General features: G+C 45.8%; 1 protein-coding gene across 1 annotated transcript in view; it reads right to left on the bottom strand.

The window, feature by feature from the left end:
• ARHGEF4 (Rho guanine nucleotide exchange factor 4) overlaps nucleotides 1-19,413 on the bottom strand; it is a 219,169-nt gene that overhangs the window by 142,714 nt on the left and 57,042 nt on the right. Inside the window, exon 2 of the mRNA XM_053597142.1 lies at nucleotides 7,856-11,146. Within this exon, the coding sequence (XP_053453117.1) occupies nucleotides 7,856-11,146 (3,291 nt within the window). The remainder of the gene's footprint in view (nucleotides 1-7,855; nucleotides 11,147-19,413) is intronic.

Raw genomic sequence — 19,413 nt, 5'->3', positions numbered from 1 at the left:
TTCCTTGGCCCTTTCCCCATAGGCTTCTGCTATAGTTGGGGTATAGCCTTCATGTGAAAGCTATAAATTAGTTTCATAGTAGAGCTGAGTACATAGGATACTTTTTCTTCCATTCCTGAGATACTTTGCTAAGAAGAATATGTTCCAGCTCCATCCATGTAAACATGAAAGAGGTAAAGTCTCCATCTTTCTTTAAGGCTGTGTAATATTCCATGGTGTACATATACCACAATTTATTAATCCATTCGTGGATCGATAGTTATTTGGGCTTCTTCCATGCAAATTATAGGATATTAACAGATTTTTAAAGGCTAGAAAATGTTCATGATGTATCCCTATATTCTGTCTGTTTGTCTCTCTCTCTCTCATACACACACACACACACACACTTAAAATGTAAACAAAGTACCTTGGATCCTTGCTATCAAAGTCAGAAAGGCTATGGATGGCTGCCAGTAGAGGTGTCCAGCATTAATTATAAAAGCGACATTACACCTGACAGAGACCTAAGAAGTCACCTGGACCAACCCCTGATAGACAAAGAAGCCCTACTGTGGGCTTCAGCCAAGACTCAGGGTCAGGAAGTCACCCAATGAGGATTTTAAAACACCTAGAGTGTTTCCAGATGTCTAGTTTCCCCTCATTCTTTTCAGCCAGTTATTAATATTTCTATCCTGTTCTCTATTTATCTTCCTCTCTTTCCTAAGCCCCCTCAGCCAGGGACACAGACCTGTATGTGCCCACAGCAGACACCAGAGCCTGCTTCTCCTGGAGTCAAAAGCTCACGGACCCAAACCTGAAATTACAGAGGAAAGCAATTTCTCAATGCAAACAGCACCTTCCCCACCCGTGCACTGCCTGGTGCTGGTCCTGGTTGCATCACACTAACACACACAAATATGCTGTGCCCTCACAGGTTCAAGGTGACACTGGGTAGGGCTGGACCCCATGGCAACCTTCAGGTGAGGGCAACAGCGCAACATCCAACCAAAAGTGCTGAAGCATCAAGTCCCAGTGGGGACACAATGCCAAGAGGGCTGCCGGGCTGACCTCACAGATCACCTTTGCGGGGTCAAATGTCACATCCTGAAACCAACGAGCTAAGGATGTTCCCTCAAACACCTCCACTGTATGTCTAGTTCCCTTTTCTGAGAGAGCTGGCTACATTATTCAGTGCTATATCCATGGCACCCAGAATGCTTCTGCCCACAAATGGCGCCCAACAAATGTTTATCAAATTGAAAAAGAGCAGGTGGGAGGATTTGGTGACTGGTCAGCAGCATTTACTATACAGGTACCGTGACCTAGACATTGTGTCTGCACAAGGATGGACGAACAGACCACTGGAACACCAAAGCCAGCTGCAGGCATCTCAGAGACCCAAATGTAATAAACAAGACGATGAAGGCTTTTAAAAAAGTCATTTAGGGGATTCTCTTTAAGAACTTAGTCTAGGGAAAAGATTAAACATTAAAACTGAGAACTACTCTTAAAACTTTTTTTAATTTTTTTTTGAGACAGAGCCTCAAGCTGTCGCCCTAGTTAGAGTGCCATGGAATCACAGCTCCCAGCAACCTCCAATTCCTGGGCTCAAGTGATTCTCTTGCCTCGCCTCCCAAGTAGCTGGGACTATAGGTGCCCGCCACAACGCCCAGCCATTTTTTGGTTGTAGCTGTCATTGTTGTTTGGTGGGCCCAGGATGGATTTGAACCCGCCAGCTCTGGTGTATGTGGCTGGCATGTTAGCTGCTTGAGCTACAGGCGTGGAACAAAAATCCACTGATTCTTGTTATTGTTGTTGTTGTTGTTGCAGTTTTTGGCTGGGCCTGGGCTCAAACCTGCCACCCTCAGCATATGGGGCTGTGAGCCACAGACACCGCCCTTAAAACATTTTATTACAAGGACATTTGCACTAGACTGTTTACTGCAGCTCAATTTACAATCCCCAAGATGTGGAAACAGCCCAAATGCCCATCAATCCAAGAATGGATTAACAAATTGTGGTATATGTAGACCATGGAATACTATTCAGCCACAAAAAAAGATGGAGACCTTACATTTTTTGGAACAATCCAGATGGAGTTGAAACACATTCTTTTTGGTAAGATATCACAAGAATGGACAAGCAAGTATTCAAAGTACTCAATATTAATATGAAGCCAGTAGATGAAGTAATACACTCTCACATAAGAGAAAAATGCAATTCAATTCAAGAAGAGGGATATGAAGAAGGGGGAAGGGAGGAGTGAGAAGAAGGGAAGGGAAGAGGGGAGGAGGAAGGAGGATTGGTGTGCTCCCACTTACTGGGTCCTATGTGGGGGTATACGACACATCTCCTGGGGGAAGGACACAACTGCAATAGGGACTTTACCTAACAAATACAAACATTGTAACCTAATTCTTTGTACCCTCGAATTATCCAGAAATAAAAAAGAATTAAAAATCAATAAAAATTAAAAAAAAAGATATCATTAAAGAAGGGGAAAGACACACCATGCCGAGTGGGAAATGACATTTGTGGTACATTTTACCAACAGTTGGAAAAAGACAACCCCACAGACAAGTAGACCAGAAACTAAGACAGACTTGTCCCACAAGAGCAAGAAAGGAAAAAACCTTTTATATGAGGAATATAAGCCCCTTTCAATTTTCAGGGCCAGGAGTCATTTAAAATGTAACAGAAGTCACCGAGCCCTCCCCCTTGAGCTAAATAATTACCTCTTGAAGCAACCTGCTATGTGGCTCTCTACTGACACCAAGCATCCAGGAAATGCCACACCCCCTACAGTTGACAGTGTGCAGCCAACCACCAACCAATGCCATTGGTGTAAACCAATGAGAACTCCTGACAAACATCTTTTGAAACCACAGCATCTCCTAATTTGTCCTTTTTCTTTTCTCAAGACCCTCTTTGTTTTCTGGAGCACTCGCCAAGGCAAGTTGGAAGAGTGTCCCTCCCTGAGGAGTCCTCAACCCCCTTTGGGCTTAAATAAACTCTCTTGAAACTAGATTCTGACCTTTTGGATTATTTCAGGTTGGCAAGAGTGTCCAGAACCCCAATAAGCACATCAAAGTTTGCTCAGCCTCTGTGGACATCAGGGAAATGCAAATGAAGATCACAGTGAGAGAACTCTGCACCCCTAGTAGAACGGCCAAAACTAAGAAGGCTGACTGACCACTACATGTTCATGAGAATACAGAGCAAAGTCAGCCTCTAATGAGAGAGTGTAAATGATAGTCACTTTGAGAAAATAATTTGACAGTATCTAGCAAGGCTGCAGATGGGAATGCCCCAAAGGCCAGTGTGCTGCCAGGAATCCACCCAATAGAAACACACAGAAACCAACAGAAACACACCTGCAGCAGGTGCCTGACAAGTTTGTGGTGGTGCTACTCACAGTCGCCCCAGATGGACCCGACCCCAGGTCCACCCTGCAGCTGACAGAAGTGCACTATTATGATGATTCAGGGCAATTCTATATAACAATGACCATGAAAGGATTTTAGACAGACAGTTCAGGATGGTTCTTAATTACAGTAAGAGAAGACAGACACAAAATAGAATGAGTAAGGTTTAACGGAAGTGTAAGGCTTCATTTATCGAAACCTCAGAAACAGGCACCCACCCCCCACACTATGTTGCAATTAGGCAGTAAAATGATAATGAAAGACAACTGTATACCGCAGAATTTTGCCTAGTGGTTAGGGCCAGAGGGGAGGAAGGGGAAGGATGTGAGGAACATGGTATTTCTTTTTTCTTTTTTTAGAAATGATACTTTTTTTTTTTTTTTGCAGTTTTTGACGGGGCTGGGTTTGAACCCACCACCTCCGGTATATGGGGCCGGCGCCCTACTCCTTGAGCCACAAGTGCTGCCCTGGATAGTGGTATTTCTTGACCTGGTGGGGTCACTAGGTGTTTGCTTACACTATAGCTCTACATGTTTACGTATTATGCTTTTCTGTATGACTTCTTTATTTCTCAACTTGAAAGAGCTTTAAAGAAACAAAGCACAGGATGTAAAAGCATCGAAAATTAAAATCTTTCTAGATGGCATGATCACAGCTGCGCTACAAATATAACACTTGCTTACAGAAAGAAAACCTGGAAGATAATCTAACAATTATTAAGAATGGTGACTTTGTGGAGAGAAGAAAGGGGAATACTCTGGTGACAAACACACCCTGCTCTCTCAGGAGCGCCCACAAGATGGAGCAGGCATGTCTCTGAGTGGAGTTTCTCCTCCATTCTAGTGGGGCTGGACAGGGAACTTTGCAGAGCTTGCTCCCTTCCCCTCCCCGAGTCTCTGCTGTGGTGTGCCGCCTGCTAAACCCTCATCTTTTCTGGTAAGATGTGAAAGGGAAAGAGAATAGGAACTAACATTTATCAAGCACAGGTTCAGGCCTCGCCCTTGGCTGGACACCTTATAATCATCATCTCACTCACTGTTTGTTAAAACCCACGCAGGCTGTCCAGGTGTGTGCCCGAGGCCCAGCCACCTGCTCCATTCTGTATATGATGTCCACGGAGCAAGGGACATGGGAATTTTTCTTCCTGTGTGTGTACATGTGTGTATACATACGAGGCCTGACGACTTAACTTCAAGAACTCGCTGCCATGCACTTACGTTGGCAGCGCTGTGTAAATAGCTTAGTGAGGGTTCATAACCTCGGTAGATGAGTGTCTTGCAGCTGTGTTGGTATCAAAATACGTAGGTGTCCTGCTGAGTGGCGTTCGTTACTGCTGTTGCATGTTTTTACATGTCATCATGAGAATGTTGGAGCTCGAATTAGAACAAACATTTATAAATTTCTTGTTAAACTTGGCAAGAGGGGAAGTGAAATCAGGAACATGTTATTCCATGTTTATGGGGATAGTGCCCTGAAGAAAATGGCAGGGTACAAATGGATTAAATGTTTTTCTGAGGGGAGAGACCATGTCACTGATGAAGAGAGGTCAGGGCAGCCAGCAATGAGCAGAACTGATGAAAACATTGCAAAAAATTCATCGGATCATGTGTAAAAACATTGGGTAACAGTGAGAAGGGTAGCAGACCAACAGTGAAACAGGAAAATCTTAACTGAAAATCTTGGCATAAGAAGGTATGTGCAGAAATGGTCCCAAGGAGCTCACCAGTGATGACTGTCTATGAGGGAGTTTTTAGCCAATAACAAATAACCGAATTGGAACACCTTCCTTACTCACCTAGCTGCCCCCAATGACTTTTTTTATTTACCCAAAGATAAAGGAAATATTGAAAGGAAGACATTTTTATGATATTCAGGATATCAAGGGTAATACGGCAACAGCTGGGATGGCCATTCCAGAAAATGAGATCCAAAATTGCTTTGAAGGGCAGACTAAGCACTGGCATTGGCGCAAAGCTTCCCAAGGGGAGAACTTCAAAGGGGGAGCTTAGTGATATTTGGCAGTGAGGCACGGGGCACTTTTTCTAGGATGAGTTCATGAACTTAATTGTTACATCTCATATATACAAACAGGCATACATATATAAGTAAGTTGACCACCCAATGGACTGTAACCAACAGGTCCACATATGGAGGTGGTCAAAATAAGGAACGAGGCCTCCTGGGGTGCCTGTCTGGTCTATGAAAATTAGGTCAACTGAAGGAGGTGGTCAACTATGGAGGCTCTCCTCTATTTATAGCACTATTAAATCAGGGTTGTAAATTCAAATACTATAGAATATTTTTTGACTATTTGATTTTACTCTGAGGTAGCTACCACTATGCTTTTCTCTTTAAATCAAGTTCTCTATGTATTTCAGAAAATTGAAAAATAAAATAGGCAATAAGCCACTGGGTAGGCAGGTGTCAAGCAATGGGCACCCAGCCTGCTGTTGAGTGTTAACTGCCACAGTCATTCCAGAAAGTAACCTGAAATCTTCTAAAAATGCACACACCTTTGTATAGTTCCTCTACCCTACAGAAATAAAAGAAATACCCAGGACATGTGTACAGGATGCTATTCCAGCATCAGTTGTTATGGCCATAAACTGGAAACTACCTCAATTTTCAGTAGAAGAAAGTTAATAGAAATACAGTCTAGTCATAGATGTCATCTAGTCATCTAGTCACTAGATGTCTAGAAAGTTAATAGAAATACAGTCTAGTCATAGATGTCATCTAGTCATCTAGTCACTAGATGTCATCTAGTCATCTAGTCACTAGATGTCTATCACATCTAGTGGAGAACAAGGTGTATGAATCGCTGGAGAACTGTGCGTGCTATATCACTGAGTCACCAAGAAAGATGCAGTGTGACCCCCATGGTGTAACGTCCTTTCCCCGAAATGTTCCCACAAGCCTGTATGTGAACATAACGAAGGGTCTGGGTCGTACACGTTAGAATACCATGTTCATTCCTCTGTGGAATGGGACTGGACGATTTTAGAAGGAGATATTTGCTCTGCTACATATGTATTTTTTTTACTTCAGTAACAGTAATAAAAAAATAAAGTAGCCCTAAAGGAAAAAATAAAACCATTAACATTTTTTTCCCCCTTCGTAGAGTGCCATGGCATCACAGCTCACAGCAACCTCCAGTTCTTGGGCTTAGGCAATTCTCTTGCCTCAGCCTCCCGAGCAGCTGGGACTCCAGGCGCCCGCCACAACGCCCGGCTATTTTTTTATTGTTGTTGCTGCAGTTCGGCCAGGGCCGGGTTCGAACCCACCACCCTCGTTGGTATATGGGGCCGGCACCCTACTCACTGAACCACAGGGGCCTCCCAAAACTGTTAACATTTATGTTTATCTTTTTACAGATGAGGAAACAGGCTGGGGAAGGTGAAGCAATTTCCAGGGGATAGAGATCCCATTGCTGCCGCCACTCCTCGCAGCTCCCCTGGGCCGGGAGGGACGCTCTGGACACACCTTGTCTGAGCAGGGACTGGGGGGTACCTGCCAGTGGGTGGGGCAGCATGACACGGCCCGTACTCACCCCTGTACTCGCCCACGGGCACCAGGCACATGAGAGACAGGATACTGCTTGGTGAAAAGCCAGGGTCCCCAGCCCCAGCCATATAACAGGAGGCAAGTGGACCCCACGGTCAACTGTGCATGTGAGGGATCTTGGTTGTGCTCCTTATGAGAATCTAATGCCTGATGATCTGAGGGGGAGATGTGATGTGCTTGAATCATCCTCAAACAATCCTCTCCACCCCCTTCGTGGAAAAAGTGTCTGTCATTAAACCTGCCCTTGGTGCCAAAAATGTTAGGGCCCATTGGTCTAAAGCAGCAAAGGAGGCTTACTTTCACAGTCCTCAGAGTACTCTGGAATTTCCAAAAAGATCTCTCCTCCCCAGGGCAGCAGGATCCTGGAGAAATCGTACCCTTGTATGACCTTTCCTGTTCCCTACCCAGCCCTGGTAGCTGTCTTGAGCCCCGCTGTCGTTTGCAAGAAGAGACTATTTTATTTCACCAGAAATTTCACAACCACGAACAACTCCTATCGCCTTATATACTGAAATAAATCCAACTGGATAAAGTTTTAAATAAGATAAAACAACACAAAAACCATTAAAGTACTAGAGGACAGCATGGAGAAATTTTTTTAAAAGTCACATTGGAGAAGGACTAAATTTGATGCAAAAAAACCTATACCAACCACCTGATAGAAAATGAGGAGACTACAGTTGATAGAAAAGGAAATTAAAAATGGCTGAATTAATAGAGTTAAAAAGAAAAACAACATAAAAAGATATTGAAATGACAATTCCACTTGTTAGTCTGATAAATTTCAATAAGTTGGTCAGGGCTGTGCTGCCTGGGTGTAATTTTGATTAAGCCTTACTCAGGCCAGTTCCCTGTGGGGTTGGTGTGGTTCCCAGATAGCTCACCTCACTGCCAGGAAGGTCCCTGAGCCAAGGCGCTGGGCTCAGGCCGCAAGAACGCTGGCCTCGTGTCCTGCTGTCTTCCTTCCAGTCATCCTGGTTTAGCATCTGCAGAGAAAGCAGGAGGCTTGTCCGGGCCTTGGAAATCTTGGGTCCTTGAGGGGTCCCTGAACTGCTGTCCATATCGCTGCAGCTTCCAAGAGAAACCATGGAGATGGCACTGGCCCTGCCGGGGTAGTGGAGACCTGTGCCCAGAGCACCAGGCCTGGGGCTCAGGGGCTTGGGGCTCAGGGGCCTGCAGGGTGTGTCTGGGACATCGAGTGTCAAGCAGCAGGCAGAGCTGGAGGGTAGGGTGCGGTGGACGCCTGTCTGTGGGGCTTGAGGGCTGGAGGGGGAAGGCGGCCAGGGCGTTTCAGGAAAGATACCTGAAGCTAGGTACCTACCACCTTCTGGGGGGGCTGTGCATTTGATAGATGGCTCACTTCTCCTCCTATGTTCTGGAGAGACCAATCTCCTGGAGGACAAAGGTGTGGCGGGACGTGGGGGTGCCCAGTGGTGGCTAAAAACACAGTCCTCCTTGTCCTCGGTCCACACCTCGCAGTGACTGTCGGTCACTGGTGGGGCAGGAATTTCTTGTCCTAGAAGCAGATTCACTGGGGAGGGCCTCTTGGGGCTTTCTGCATCTTTGCCCTTCAGAAATGCACGCCAGGAGCTCTGGCGCAGCCTGCTCTTCCCCTGGCCTTTGGAAGAACTTGAGGAACATTCATCACTCTTCTCTTTCTCTAAAACTTTTGACTCAAAAAAATTTGAAAAGGTCTTATGAGCTAAGGCCAACCTTGCTCTGAGCCTTTTCTCTGTTGTTTTGAGTCTCTTTGCGCTGCAGCTTTCTGTGGAAGGTCTTCTGCTATGGAGCTCCCGCCGTGTCCCTACATCCCCTCCTTCTACCAGCCCAGTGGCCCCTGCGCTTGAGCCCCGGGGGCTGCTCTTGGGAGGAGTGACCCAGTCCACGAAGCAGGGAGACGGCTCCATCCCCGTTGGGCTCTTGGTGTGGACCTCCTGGGAGCTAGAAGAGCCCCGGCTGCTGTGCTCCAGTCTCTGGCTCTCAGCAACTGAAGGCCTGCCTCCTCTGCAGGGGGTCACCTTGGGAAGCAGCAAGTGCTCCTGAGGGCCCTTCTCTGTGGCTCCAGCAGCATCGCCCTCCGGGGCCCGGCTGGCTGGGCCGCCTGCACTGCGCTCCCCTCGCCTGCAGTGTGGACACTGGTGGCCCCAGCTGCTAGCGGGGTGCAGGCCCTCTGCCTTGTGTGAGCCCTCAGGCCCCGGGCTCAGGCTCTCTCCAGGCAGCTTCTCTTCCGAGGGTTGTTCTGTGCTCAGAGCTTCTTCAGAAGCAGCTGGGAGAACCAGAACTTTTCCTGGCTTTGTGGCTTGGGCCACCAGCTGAAGCGCCCCATCACCAGCTCCCAGCATTTCTGGAAGGGGACCCCCTTTCTTCTTGGGGACCTGGAGGCCTTTCTGCTCCACAGCTATAATGATAAGTGTGCACCTGCCACTAGAGGCCCAGCTGGCTCTGGACTCTGAAAGACCCTGCAAAGCATCCTTCCCGCCATCTGGGCCTAGAACCGCAGCTTCTCCAGCTTCCCCTGAAGTGTCTCTGGCCCCTGATTTCAAGGCACTCTCTGGGGCATCTGAACTCGTGTTCAATTGGGGGCAGCCCATCAGGACACTGTCCCACACCTGTGTCCCCTCAGTGCCAGGCTGCTGTGGGAACGTGGCCCCAGCGGATAGCCTTCTCTTCTCACTGCGAACACACTTTGATGTGTAATTACTGGTTTGGTTTCCTGCCCGGACAGAAATGTCCTGAAGGTGCTTCTGTTTGTCTCTGACATCAGCAGCACTCTGTGCGGGGCGAGGGCCTGGGCACTCCCCGGGTCTGCTTTCCTGGCAGCGCTCCAGCTGGCACTTGGCAGGCCCTGGCGCCGCCTCCATGCCGAGCTTCCCCAGCTCTGAAGTAAGGCGCAAAGCAACTGGGCATGACCCAGAATCCTGTCCCAGTGGGTCTTCCTGCCCAGGACCTGAAGGGGACGTGTCCTGAGAGGACTTTTTCAAGCTGAAACCAGTGGATTCGTTGAACAGATCTTGCAAAGAAGGGCTGCGACTTTGAGAAGCAGGAAGCAAATGAGTCGGTCGAGTGGACACGGAAGAAAGGGTGTTTTGTATTCTTGGATCTTGTTCATTTTCTGTCCCTTCCTTCAAATGGGTGCCAGACTTCACAAAGTTCTGTCCCACAGGATCCTCAGGGTAAGCGAAGGGAAGCCCTGTTACGGAATGGGCCCTGAACAGAGTCTTCATGTGCCGAGAGCCGTGCCCTAGGGTTACCCTGCCCTCATCACCGACATCTTCTGGGGTACTACTGTGACGCTTGGCATATAGGAGGCAAGACGTCCCTAACGGAGGTTGGCAGGGGGCATCAAAGCAGGGCTGGGGCCAGAACAAGTCTGTGTCCATTGCAGGGCCTGGAGTATCTCCCGTCTTTGTTCTGGCCCCTAGGGGGGCTGAGTTGTCCAGCACGTCTCTGCAAGACAGCACGGGAGCCCCGGCCCTGTTGTGAATATGGGGCCAACTCTGACCCAGTTCACAGCACCAGAAAAGGAAAGGCCTGACCACTGGGATGCTGAGGTAGCTCTCAGACCTGGATTTCTGAAGAGAAACACCAGAGAGTTCCCTGCGGGCTTTGGAAGTCACCCCCTGTGCCAGGTGGAGACTGCTGCTGCCTGTGGGACCCGGTGAGCAGCACCTTGCATGGGGAGGGTCCCCTGCTGGCCGTGACTCTAACTCCAGGCTGGCTGTGCAGCCCCAAAGGTGTGTTGCCTCCTCTTCTCCTGTGATTACAGTGCAGACTTGTGGCTCATTTTTGTAAAACTCTTCTGTTAAGCCAGGGGGCAAATCTAGTTCTTTCTCTGCATTAAGCCCAGGGTCATGGGTCAAATGCTGCTCCTGAGGAGGTCCAGCTGCCAGGGCTTCAGGGCCTCTCCAGCATGCTTCTCTGTCCACAGAGGACCCGCTTGGAGAGAAACAGACTCCCCCTGGGAGGTCCCCAGATAAGGACTCTGTGTCGGAGGCACTTTCAAAGGGATCAGTTTTTGTGTCTGATCGACTTTCACTCTGGTGGGACAACGTCTCACAATCATCGTGGTCAGTTTCCTGGCTCCCCCCCTGCTTCTCTGGCTCTGCAGGGTGCGAGGGGAGCTGGTTATCTTCAATCTCACCTTCACCTGGCTGGTGTGCACCTGGCTCTGGAGTCTGGAAGGGCAAGAAGAAAGGAGTCAGAGAGGAGGCTGGGGGACATAACCACACTGTGTTTATACTGTGCCTGCCATACTCGGAGTAGGGAGGCTCAGAAATGGCTCATCCGTTCCCCATGTGTCTTAGGAAGGGCTTCTTTATTCACATAGAGAACAAATAATGAAGCCAAACCCAAGGAGCAGGGAGTAAAGGTAGCACAGTTGAAACAACCTTGTGAAAAATCAGAATGGGCCAAATGAGCATGTGCAGGAGGGGTGAGTACAAATATGTTGTATGAGTCACAGCAAAAAGCATCTCCACCTAATGTTTTCAGCAAGAAGGAACAATTAATATACATTTGCTATGTGCTCTCTTTGTTCTTACATAACCAACTGGCATAAGGTCAACATCCTCACACGCAGAAGTGTTTTCTGAGCTTAGTTTGTTGGAAGAAAAACCCCAAAGCAACCACGAAAAACCCAATAATTATTGAAACTGCAGACACATTTGGGGTTACAAATGCCCAAGACAGCTGCAAGAACAAGAAGAAAAATAGAGAACTGTGCAAGTATTTCCTTCCCTAATTACACATTTCTTAACCAACTTACTGAGATAGAAATTTCCATGCATCTGTTTCAAGTGCATAGATCTGTGAGTTTTGACAGAGGTGTGCGTGCAGAGCTAGCCGACAACTCCCTGCCCCTGCCAGGCTGAGTCCGACCTCCTTCTCCCATCAGCGTCCTGCTTTCTGTCACACAGTCTGGGTCTGTCTTCTCTGGAGTTTCAGATGAATAGCATATACTATAGCACCCCCTTATTCTTGGGGGGTATGCTCCAACCCCCCAGGGGAACCCTGAAATGCCTTCCTGCTTCGCGACATACTTGAAACTGTAGTATTGTATCTTTACTGATTTTCTACCTTGCCCTTTAAGTGCCGCACACGTCACATGCGTCGGGGTTTGCCTGTCCGTGTCCGTACAGACCTATGATAAAGTATAACTTACAAATCAGGCGCGGTAAGACATTAACAACAATAGCTATTCGCACAATGGGACAATAATTAACAATATACGGTAGTAAGTTACATGACCGTGCTCTCTCTCTGTCTCTCAGTGTCCTGTTCTCACCTATTTTTAGACTGAGGTTGATCTCGGGTAACTGAAAGAGCAGAAAGCAAACCTTGGGTAAGGGGATGCTAACGTCTGTCTGCTTTCCTCACCCGTGGTGGCTGTACGATGTCTCTGTACATACGGTGCCCTGAACTCTGACATGACACTGCACACAACACTCAACTAACAACCCCCCCCCACCCCCGCCCGGCAGGAGTTAACACTTGGCCCACTTCTTACTAAGGCTTCTTCACACAAATTTTGTGCAGACGCCGTTCCCTCAACCAGCCCGTCCCATGCATGGTCCTGGTTTCCCAGGACTCGTCCTAAGCGATACAAAGTAAACTTGCTTTAATCCTCCTTAACTGAGAGAAAGAAAGCTAACACCAGAGCATGTGATGGTGAGGCACTTAAGGGGCAAGGTAGAAAATCAGAAAAAAAGATGATACTACAGTTTCAAGTATATCGCCAAGCAGGAGGCATTGGGAATAGGAAACGTTAAAAATCAAACCATTTGGAAAGGAGTGCTGTGTGCACGCTGTGTGGAAGCCGGGTTCCCCCAGGAGTCACCACAGGGACTTGCTCTGCCACCTGCCTCCCCAGGGCCAGGTGCCTGGACTGTGCAATGGGACCAGCAGCCTTCAGCAGACTTCCCACGGCAAGATGAGGACAAGTGCACGCAGATGGGAACACACCTTGACAAGCACAGGCAAGGGTGCAGCTGTGCGTCTGTGTTGTCATGAATAAGGGAACCGAGAAAGCTGTTGCAGGCCAGGCAGAGCACCCCCGCAGCAATTCCAGCCTGCTGGCGCCGCAGTCCCCCAGCTCCACAGCCGAGCCACTGGCTGCAGGACACGGGAGCCAGCCTCTCCCCATTGCCAGAGTTTGGCACCACCTTCCAGACCCTTGTCAGCATCCGTGCTCATATGCTGCAGGCCCAGAGAGTTCTGACATCCCAAGTTTCAACTGACCATCAGGATACTGCTGCCCACAATGCAAGAGGGTTCATTCCTGCCGCCTTGCCAAACATCGCAGCCCAAGGCACCACCCGTGAGGGAGGAGCTGGCGCCTCAGTGAGGGAGCGCCAAGCCTCTATTTGAGTTCCAGGTATTTTGGCAAGAGGCCTCACTCCGTCTCAACGAAAATAAAAAGCCTTTGGGGGAAAAAATCAGAGATAACTCTTCAGATTATAAAACCGGTACAGTCTATGCAGGAGCACTGGAAAATCAAGTTTGATACTCCCTGAGGTACACAAATACTAAAATATGAAGAGTACATTTAAAGAAACATTCAATTTGACTAAATATTAAATTCTATTTTTTTTTTTTTTGAGGCAGAGTCTCTGTTGCCTTGGATAGAACACCATGGGATTATCATAGCTCACATCAACCTCAAACTCTTGGGCTCAGGCGATCATCTTGCCTCAGCCACCTGAGTAGCTGGGACTACAGGCACCGATCACAAGGCCCAGATAGCTTTTTTATTTTTAGCAGAGATGGGCTCTCGCTTTTGCTCAGGCTGCTCTAGAACTCCTGAGCTCAAACAATCTACCTGTCTTGGCCTTCCAGAGTGCTTGCACTACAGGTGTGAGCCGCCTTGCCCAGTCAGATTCTAATTTTATACTTTCTGCCTGAGTTGATTCAGGAGAGAACCTCAGATAATATTTCAGCATAAATCTATGTAATTCCAGGGTTTTCCCAGCTGTGGGTCATATCTACAAGGAAATAAGTGTTCTTTTTGCTGAGGCTCAGAGTTTTTAGGGGTGGGGAATAGACCAAATCTGAGTGTTCTAAGCAGGCAAGCTCTTTTTATTTTGTCACAGGCCAGGCTCTTTCTGATTATCTTATTTCTACAACTGTATGAGGGCTTCAAACCCTAGGGCAAGGTGCTGGGCCTTTCACAAGAGGGATGAGCTGCTGACAAATAGCCAGCTGGGAATGAGGACCTGCTGACCTGCGGCGTCCTGCACCCTGCCTCCTGCTCCAACCCTCCACTGCCTCTCTCTGCAACAGAGCCCCCCTTCCTGCCCCCGCTCTGCCCTATGTAAACACAGTAACCCTTTACACTGGCTTTCCTCCTCTCCCATCCACTCTTTAAAAACATATTAGTATTTAAGGATATACTATTCCTTCTAAACACAAACATCAGCTGTATGCTGCTGGTTTTAATCTACAATATTTTCATTATCTTGGCAACTCTAATTTTCTTTGTGATCCCCATTATAATTTCCTCTTTGACCTATGATTTATTAGAAGTAATTTCCGTGATCTTTTTGTTTCTGCTCTCTATTTAATTATACCATGATTAGAGAGTGTGGTCTGTATGATATATTGATTTTTTTGAAATTAGTTGAAACTGGCTTTATGTTATAATAAAAGGCCTCCTCTTTCATAAATATCCCTGGGTATCTGAAAAGAATGTGCATTCTCGGATCATTCAGTGTGGCATGTAATAAGTGCTCATTGGATGAAGCGTTGATTATATTTAAAGCCTCGTAATCTTCCCAGTTTTTCCTCTGCTATTAAGAGAAGTATGTTGAAATCGCCCACTGGATTTGTCAGTTTCCTCTTTTAATTCTGGCATCATTGATGTACATATTTCAGTAGAGTATGTTAAGAGATACGTAAGCAAGTTTATATCACTATATTTGCCTGGTAACTAGCTCTTTAATTAGTGGCAATAATAAAGGTTTTTAATTTATTATCACCATGAAAGACTTTGACTTTAGTGGCTATCCTCTGACATTAAAATGTACCCACGCCAGCACTTTTTTGTTTAGAATTTGCTTGCCATGTATTTTTCCTTTCTTTTGTTTTCAATCTATTTTCCTTAGATCTATTTTGCATAATAAACAGCATAAGGCTGGATTTTCCAAATCCATCTTTCAACCACTTTTAACCAGTGAGTTTGGCTCGCAAGCATTTATTGTTTTTATCCACCACTGCATCTGCTTTCCGATCTTCCTTCTTTTTTGTTCCTGAGAATTTCCTTTTTGTATTTATGAACTTGACTAAGATTCATTTCAGAAGCTATATTTAAAGGAACACCTTACTTTACCTCCAGATTTATTTATAGGTGCCTCTGTTGGAGCCAGCTTGTCAGAAAACATCCAGTCTGCCATGAACCTAGCATCAAGTTCTCGTGACTGCTTTTCACCGCCCTCAGCACTGAATCAGCTGGCAGAGGCCCCCAGTGGCCTCCTCATTGCCGCTCCAAGGCTCTTGGTTTTCTTTCTTTCTCTCCCCTTCCTTCCTTTGGCTTTTATTTAATTTTTTACAATTTTACTGATGTATAATTGGCATAAAATAGCATGCATATTTCAAGTGTACAATTCAAATTTTGACACGCATCTATGAAACCATGACCACAATATAAAGAACATTTCTCTCATCTCAAAAGTCACTTCATGCTTCTTGTAACCTTTGCTTTTGTCCCTTCTAGCCTCTCCCTCAAACCCCTACTCCCCCCACTCCCAGGCAATCTTTACCTGCTTTTTGCCAACATTGATTAATTTGCAACTTACATGATTTCATACAAATGGAAATGTAAGATAGGTATCATTGTTTTGGTCTTGCCGTTTTCGTGCAGCACATTCATTTTGACATGCACCTGTGCTGTTGTCTGTGTCAGAAATCCATTCCTTTCATCACTGACTAGTGCTTCGCCACACTCTGCACCTTGTTCATCCACCCACCTGCTGCTGCTGATAGACACGTGAGTTGTTCCCAGTTGTTGGCTTTTCAGAGAAAGCTGTACATTTGTGTACAAGTCTTTGTACAGACATGTGCTTTCATTTCTCCTAGGTAAATACCGAGGAGTGGAATGATGGTGTTCTATAAAAACAGGAAATGGTAGGGCTATATAAGTTCTGACAATTAAATTCATGAACTCATCCTAGAAAAAGTGCTCCATATCTCATTGCTCAGTATCACTAAGGTCACCTTGGAAGTCCTCCCCTTGGAAAGCTATGCACCCATGCTAGCACCTAGACCACCCTTTAAAGCAATTTTGGAACACTTTTTCTGGAATGGCCATCTTATTATCCTTGATGTCCTGAATGTCATCAAATGTCTTTCAATATTTCCTTTATCTTTGGGTAAAGAAAAAGCACTGAGGGATAGATCAGGTGAATAGCAACTGTGTTCCAGTAGTTATTTGTTTACTGGCGAAAAACTCCCTCCAGACAGTGCTGTGTGAGCTGCGTCGTCATGATGCAAGAGCCATGAGTTGTTGGTCAAAATTTTCAGTTAAGATTTTCCTAACTCTCTGAAGATTTTCTCTATTGATGTTTACTTGGTCGGCTATGGTTCTCACAGAGAGCCAATGATGTTGACACACAATTCGATGAATTTTTGAATGTTTTTGTCAGTTCTGCTTGTTACTGCTTCCCTGACCGCTCTTCATCAGTGACATTTTCTCTCCCCTCAGAAAAAAATTTAGTCCATTTGTACACTGCCATATTCTATGGCATTATCCCTATAAACTTGGACTAACATGTCCCTGATTTCGCTTGCATTCTTGCCAAGTTTAACAAGAAATTTAATGTTTATTCATTGCTCCAATTCAAGCTCTGACATTCTGATGACGGCACACAAAAACATGCAACAATATTGGGAAAAGATATTTGCATATTGTGAATCAGACAAAGCTTGATAACTAGGATCTACAGAGAACTAAAATTAATCAAGCAAAAAGAGCCAACAATCCCATATATCACTGGGCAAGTTACATGAATAGAACCTTCTCGAAAAAAGACAGATAAATGGCTAATAAACACATGAAAAAATGCTCATCATCCCTAATCATCAGGGAAATGCAAATCAAAACCACTCTGAGATATCACCTAACTCCAGTGAGAATGGCCCACATCACAAAGTCTCAAAGCTGCAGATGCTTGCGTGGATGTGGAGAGAAGAGAACACTTTTGCACTGCTGGTAGGAATGCAAACTGATATAACCTTTTTAGAAGGAAGTATGGAGAATCCTCAAAGATCTCAAATTAGACCTCTAATTTGATCTTGCCTTCCCACTACTAGGCATCTACCCACAAGAGAAAAATCCTTTTACCATAAGGACATTTGCATTAGACTATTTCTCGCAGCTCAATTTACAATCACCAATATGCACAAACAGCCTAAATGCCCCGCAATCCAGGAATGGATTAACAAGCTGTGGTATATGTATACCATGGAATACTATTCAGCCATTAAAAAAGATGGAGACTTTACATCTTTTGTATTAACCTGGATGGAGGTTGAACACATTCTTTTTATAAAGCATCACAAGAATAGAGAAGCAAGAATCCAATGTACTCAATTCTAATATGAAGGCAGTAGAAAAGCTAATACAAGGGGTGCGGTAGGGGAATGAGGGAGCACAAAAAGGGGACAAGGGAGGGGGGATGTCACGGTGTATGGCACACTTCTTAGGGGTGGGACACAATTATAAAGAGGGAATTTATCTAACAAATGCAATCAATGTAACCTGATTCTTTGTACCCTCGATGAATCCCAAACAATAAAAAAAGGTTATGAAAAAATAAAAATGTTTTAAATTTCAAAAAAAATCCAACAATAGTAATGAATGCCACTCAGCAAGATACCACCACATGTCAACACACACACAACTGTGAGACACTGATATATGAAGGTTATGAACTCTTACTGAGCTGTTTGTACAGTGCTGCCTACATAACAGCACTGCAGCAAGTTTGAGAACTTAATTTTCAGCCTTGTATGTTTAACATAACTGTTCTCCATCCCTTCTGTGCTCTCTGGCAGGGTATGAGACTTCAGCTGCTCTACATCCTCATCAACAGCGGCTGTGGTTGATTTTAGCAGCCTTGTTGATTTTAATCATCCTCATGCATGTGAAGTAGTATCTCTTGTGGTCTTAATCTGTACTTCCCCAATGGCATGAGATGTGAAGCATCTTTTCATATACTTTTTCCATTTGCACATCTTCTTTGGTGAAGTGTCTTCCAATACTTTGCCCATTCACAATGGGGTTGTGTTCTTATTATGGAGGTGTAAGATTTCTATATCTCAGATATAAGTCTTCTGTCGGATACATGTTTTGCAAGTGGTTTGTTCCAGTCTGTGGCTTGCCTTTCCATTTTATTACAAAGGTGTTTTGAAGAGTAAGAGGTTTTTATTTTGATGACGCCCAATTCATTTATTTTTGTAGGTCATTTTTATGTGTGTTGAATTAAACAATTCCCAACAAGGGTCACAAAGGTTTCTTCCTGTCATTCCTCCTAGACAGTAGTGGGCAGAATAATGCCCCTGCTCCCAAAAGATAACATTGTCCTAGTTCCTGGACCCTGTGAATGTCACCTTTTATGGCAGATGTGGTTATGTTAAGGATCTTGAGGAGATTATCCTGGATTAATTTGGTGTGTTGTTTTGAGAGAAAAACAGAGGCAGGATAGTCAGAATAGAAAGTAGGAGGTGGGAGAAGTGAAGTGTTTCAAGAAAGGGCCTGAGGCCAGGCAAGATGGCTCACGCCTGTAATCCTAACACTCTGAGAGGCCTAGGTGGGCAAATTGCTTGAGCTCAGGAGTTCGAGACCAGCCTGAGCAAGAGTGAGACCCCATCTCTACTAAAAATAGAAAAATCAGCCGGATGTTGTGGCAGGCACCTGTAGTCCTAGCTACTTGGAAGGCTGAGGCAAGAGGATTGCTTGGGCCCCAAATTTGAGGTTGTTGTGAACTATGATGATGTCAGGCCACTTTACCCATGGTAAAAGAGTGAGACTCTGTCTAAAAAAAAAGAGGGGCCTGAGCCAAGGAACGTGGGGTGGAAACAGTCCCAGGAGCTGGAGAAAGCTAGTGAGTGGATCCTCCCTGGAGCTTCCAGAAAGAACTAGCCTGTGGCACCTTGATGTTAGCCCAGTGGGACCCAGGCTGGGCTTTCTGACCTCCACAAGTGTAAGATAATAAACTTTCATTAAAGTTGTGCTGTTTTGAGTCACTAAGTTTGTGGAAATTTGTTACAGCAGCAATAGGAAACTAATACACAGGTGACTATCTTCTCAACTCTGATTTACTGGTGTTTGTCGGTGTTCTCTGTGGTTTCTAACACCCACTCCCTTCCCTACCTTTCCTCTTAGGGTCTCAGCACACATTTTTTCTCTTGGTTTTGTTATTTCTCTGACTTCTCAGTCTCTATTCCTTGA

The sequence above is a fragment of the Nycticebus coucang genome, chromosome 7 (assembly GCF_027406575.1).
Source record: "Nycticebus coucang isolate mNycCou1 chromosome 7, mNycCou1.pri, whole genome shotgun sequence".
Taxonomy (NCBI): domain Eukaryota; kingdom Metazoa; phylum Chordata; class Mammalia; order Primates; family Lorisidae; genus Nycticebus; species Nycticebus coucang.
The sequence above is the reverse complement of the archived record's forward strand: the minus strand, read 5'-3'. Positions and strand labels throughout refer to the sequence as shown.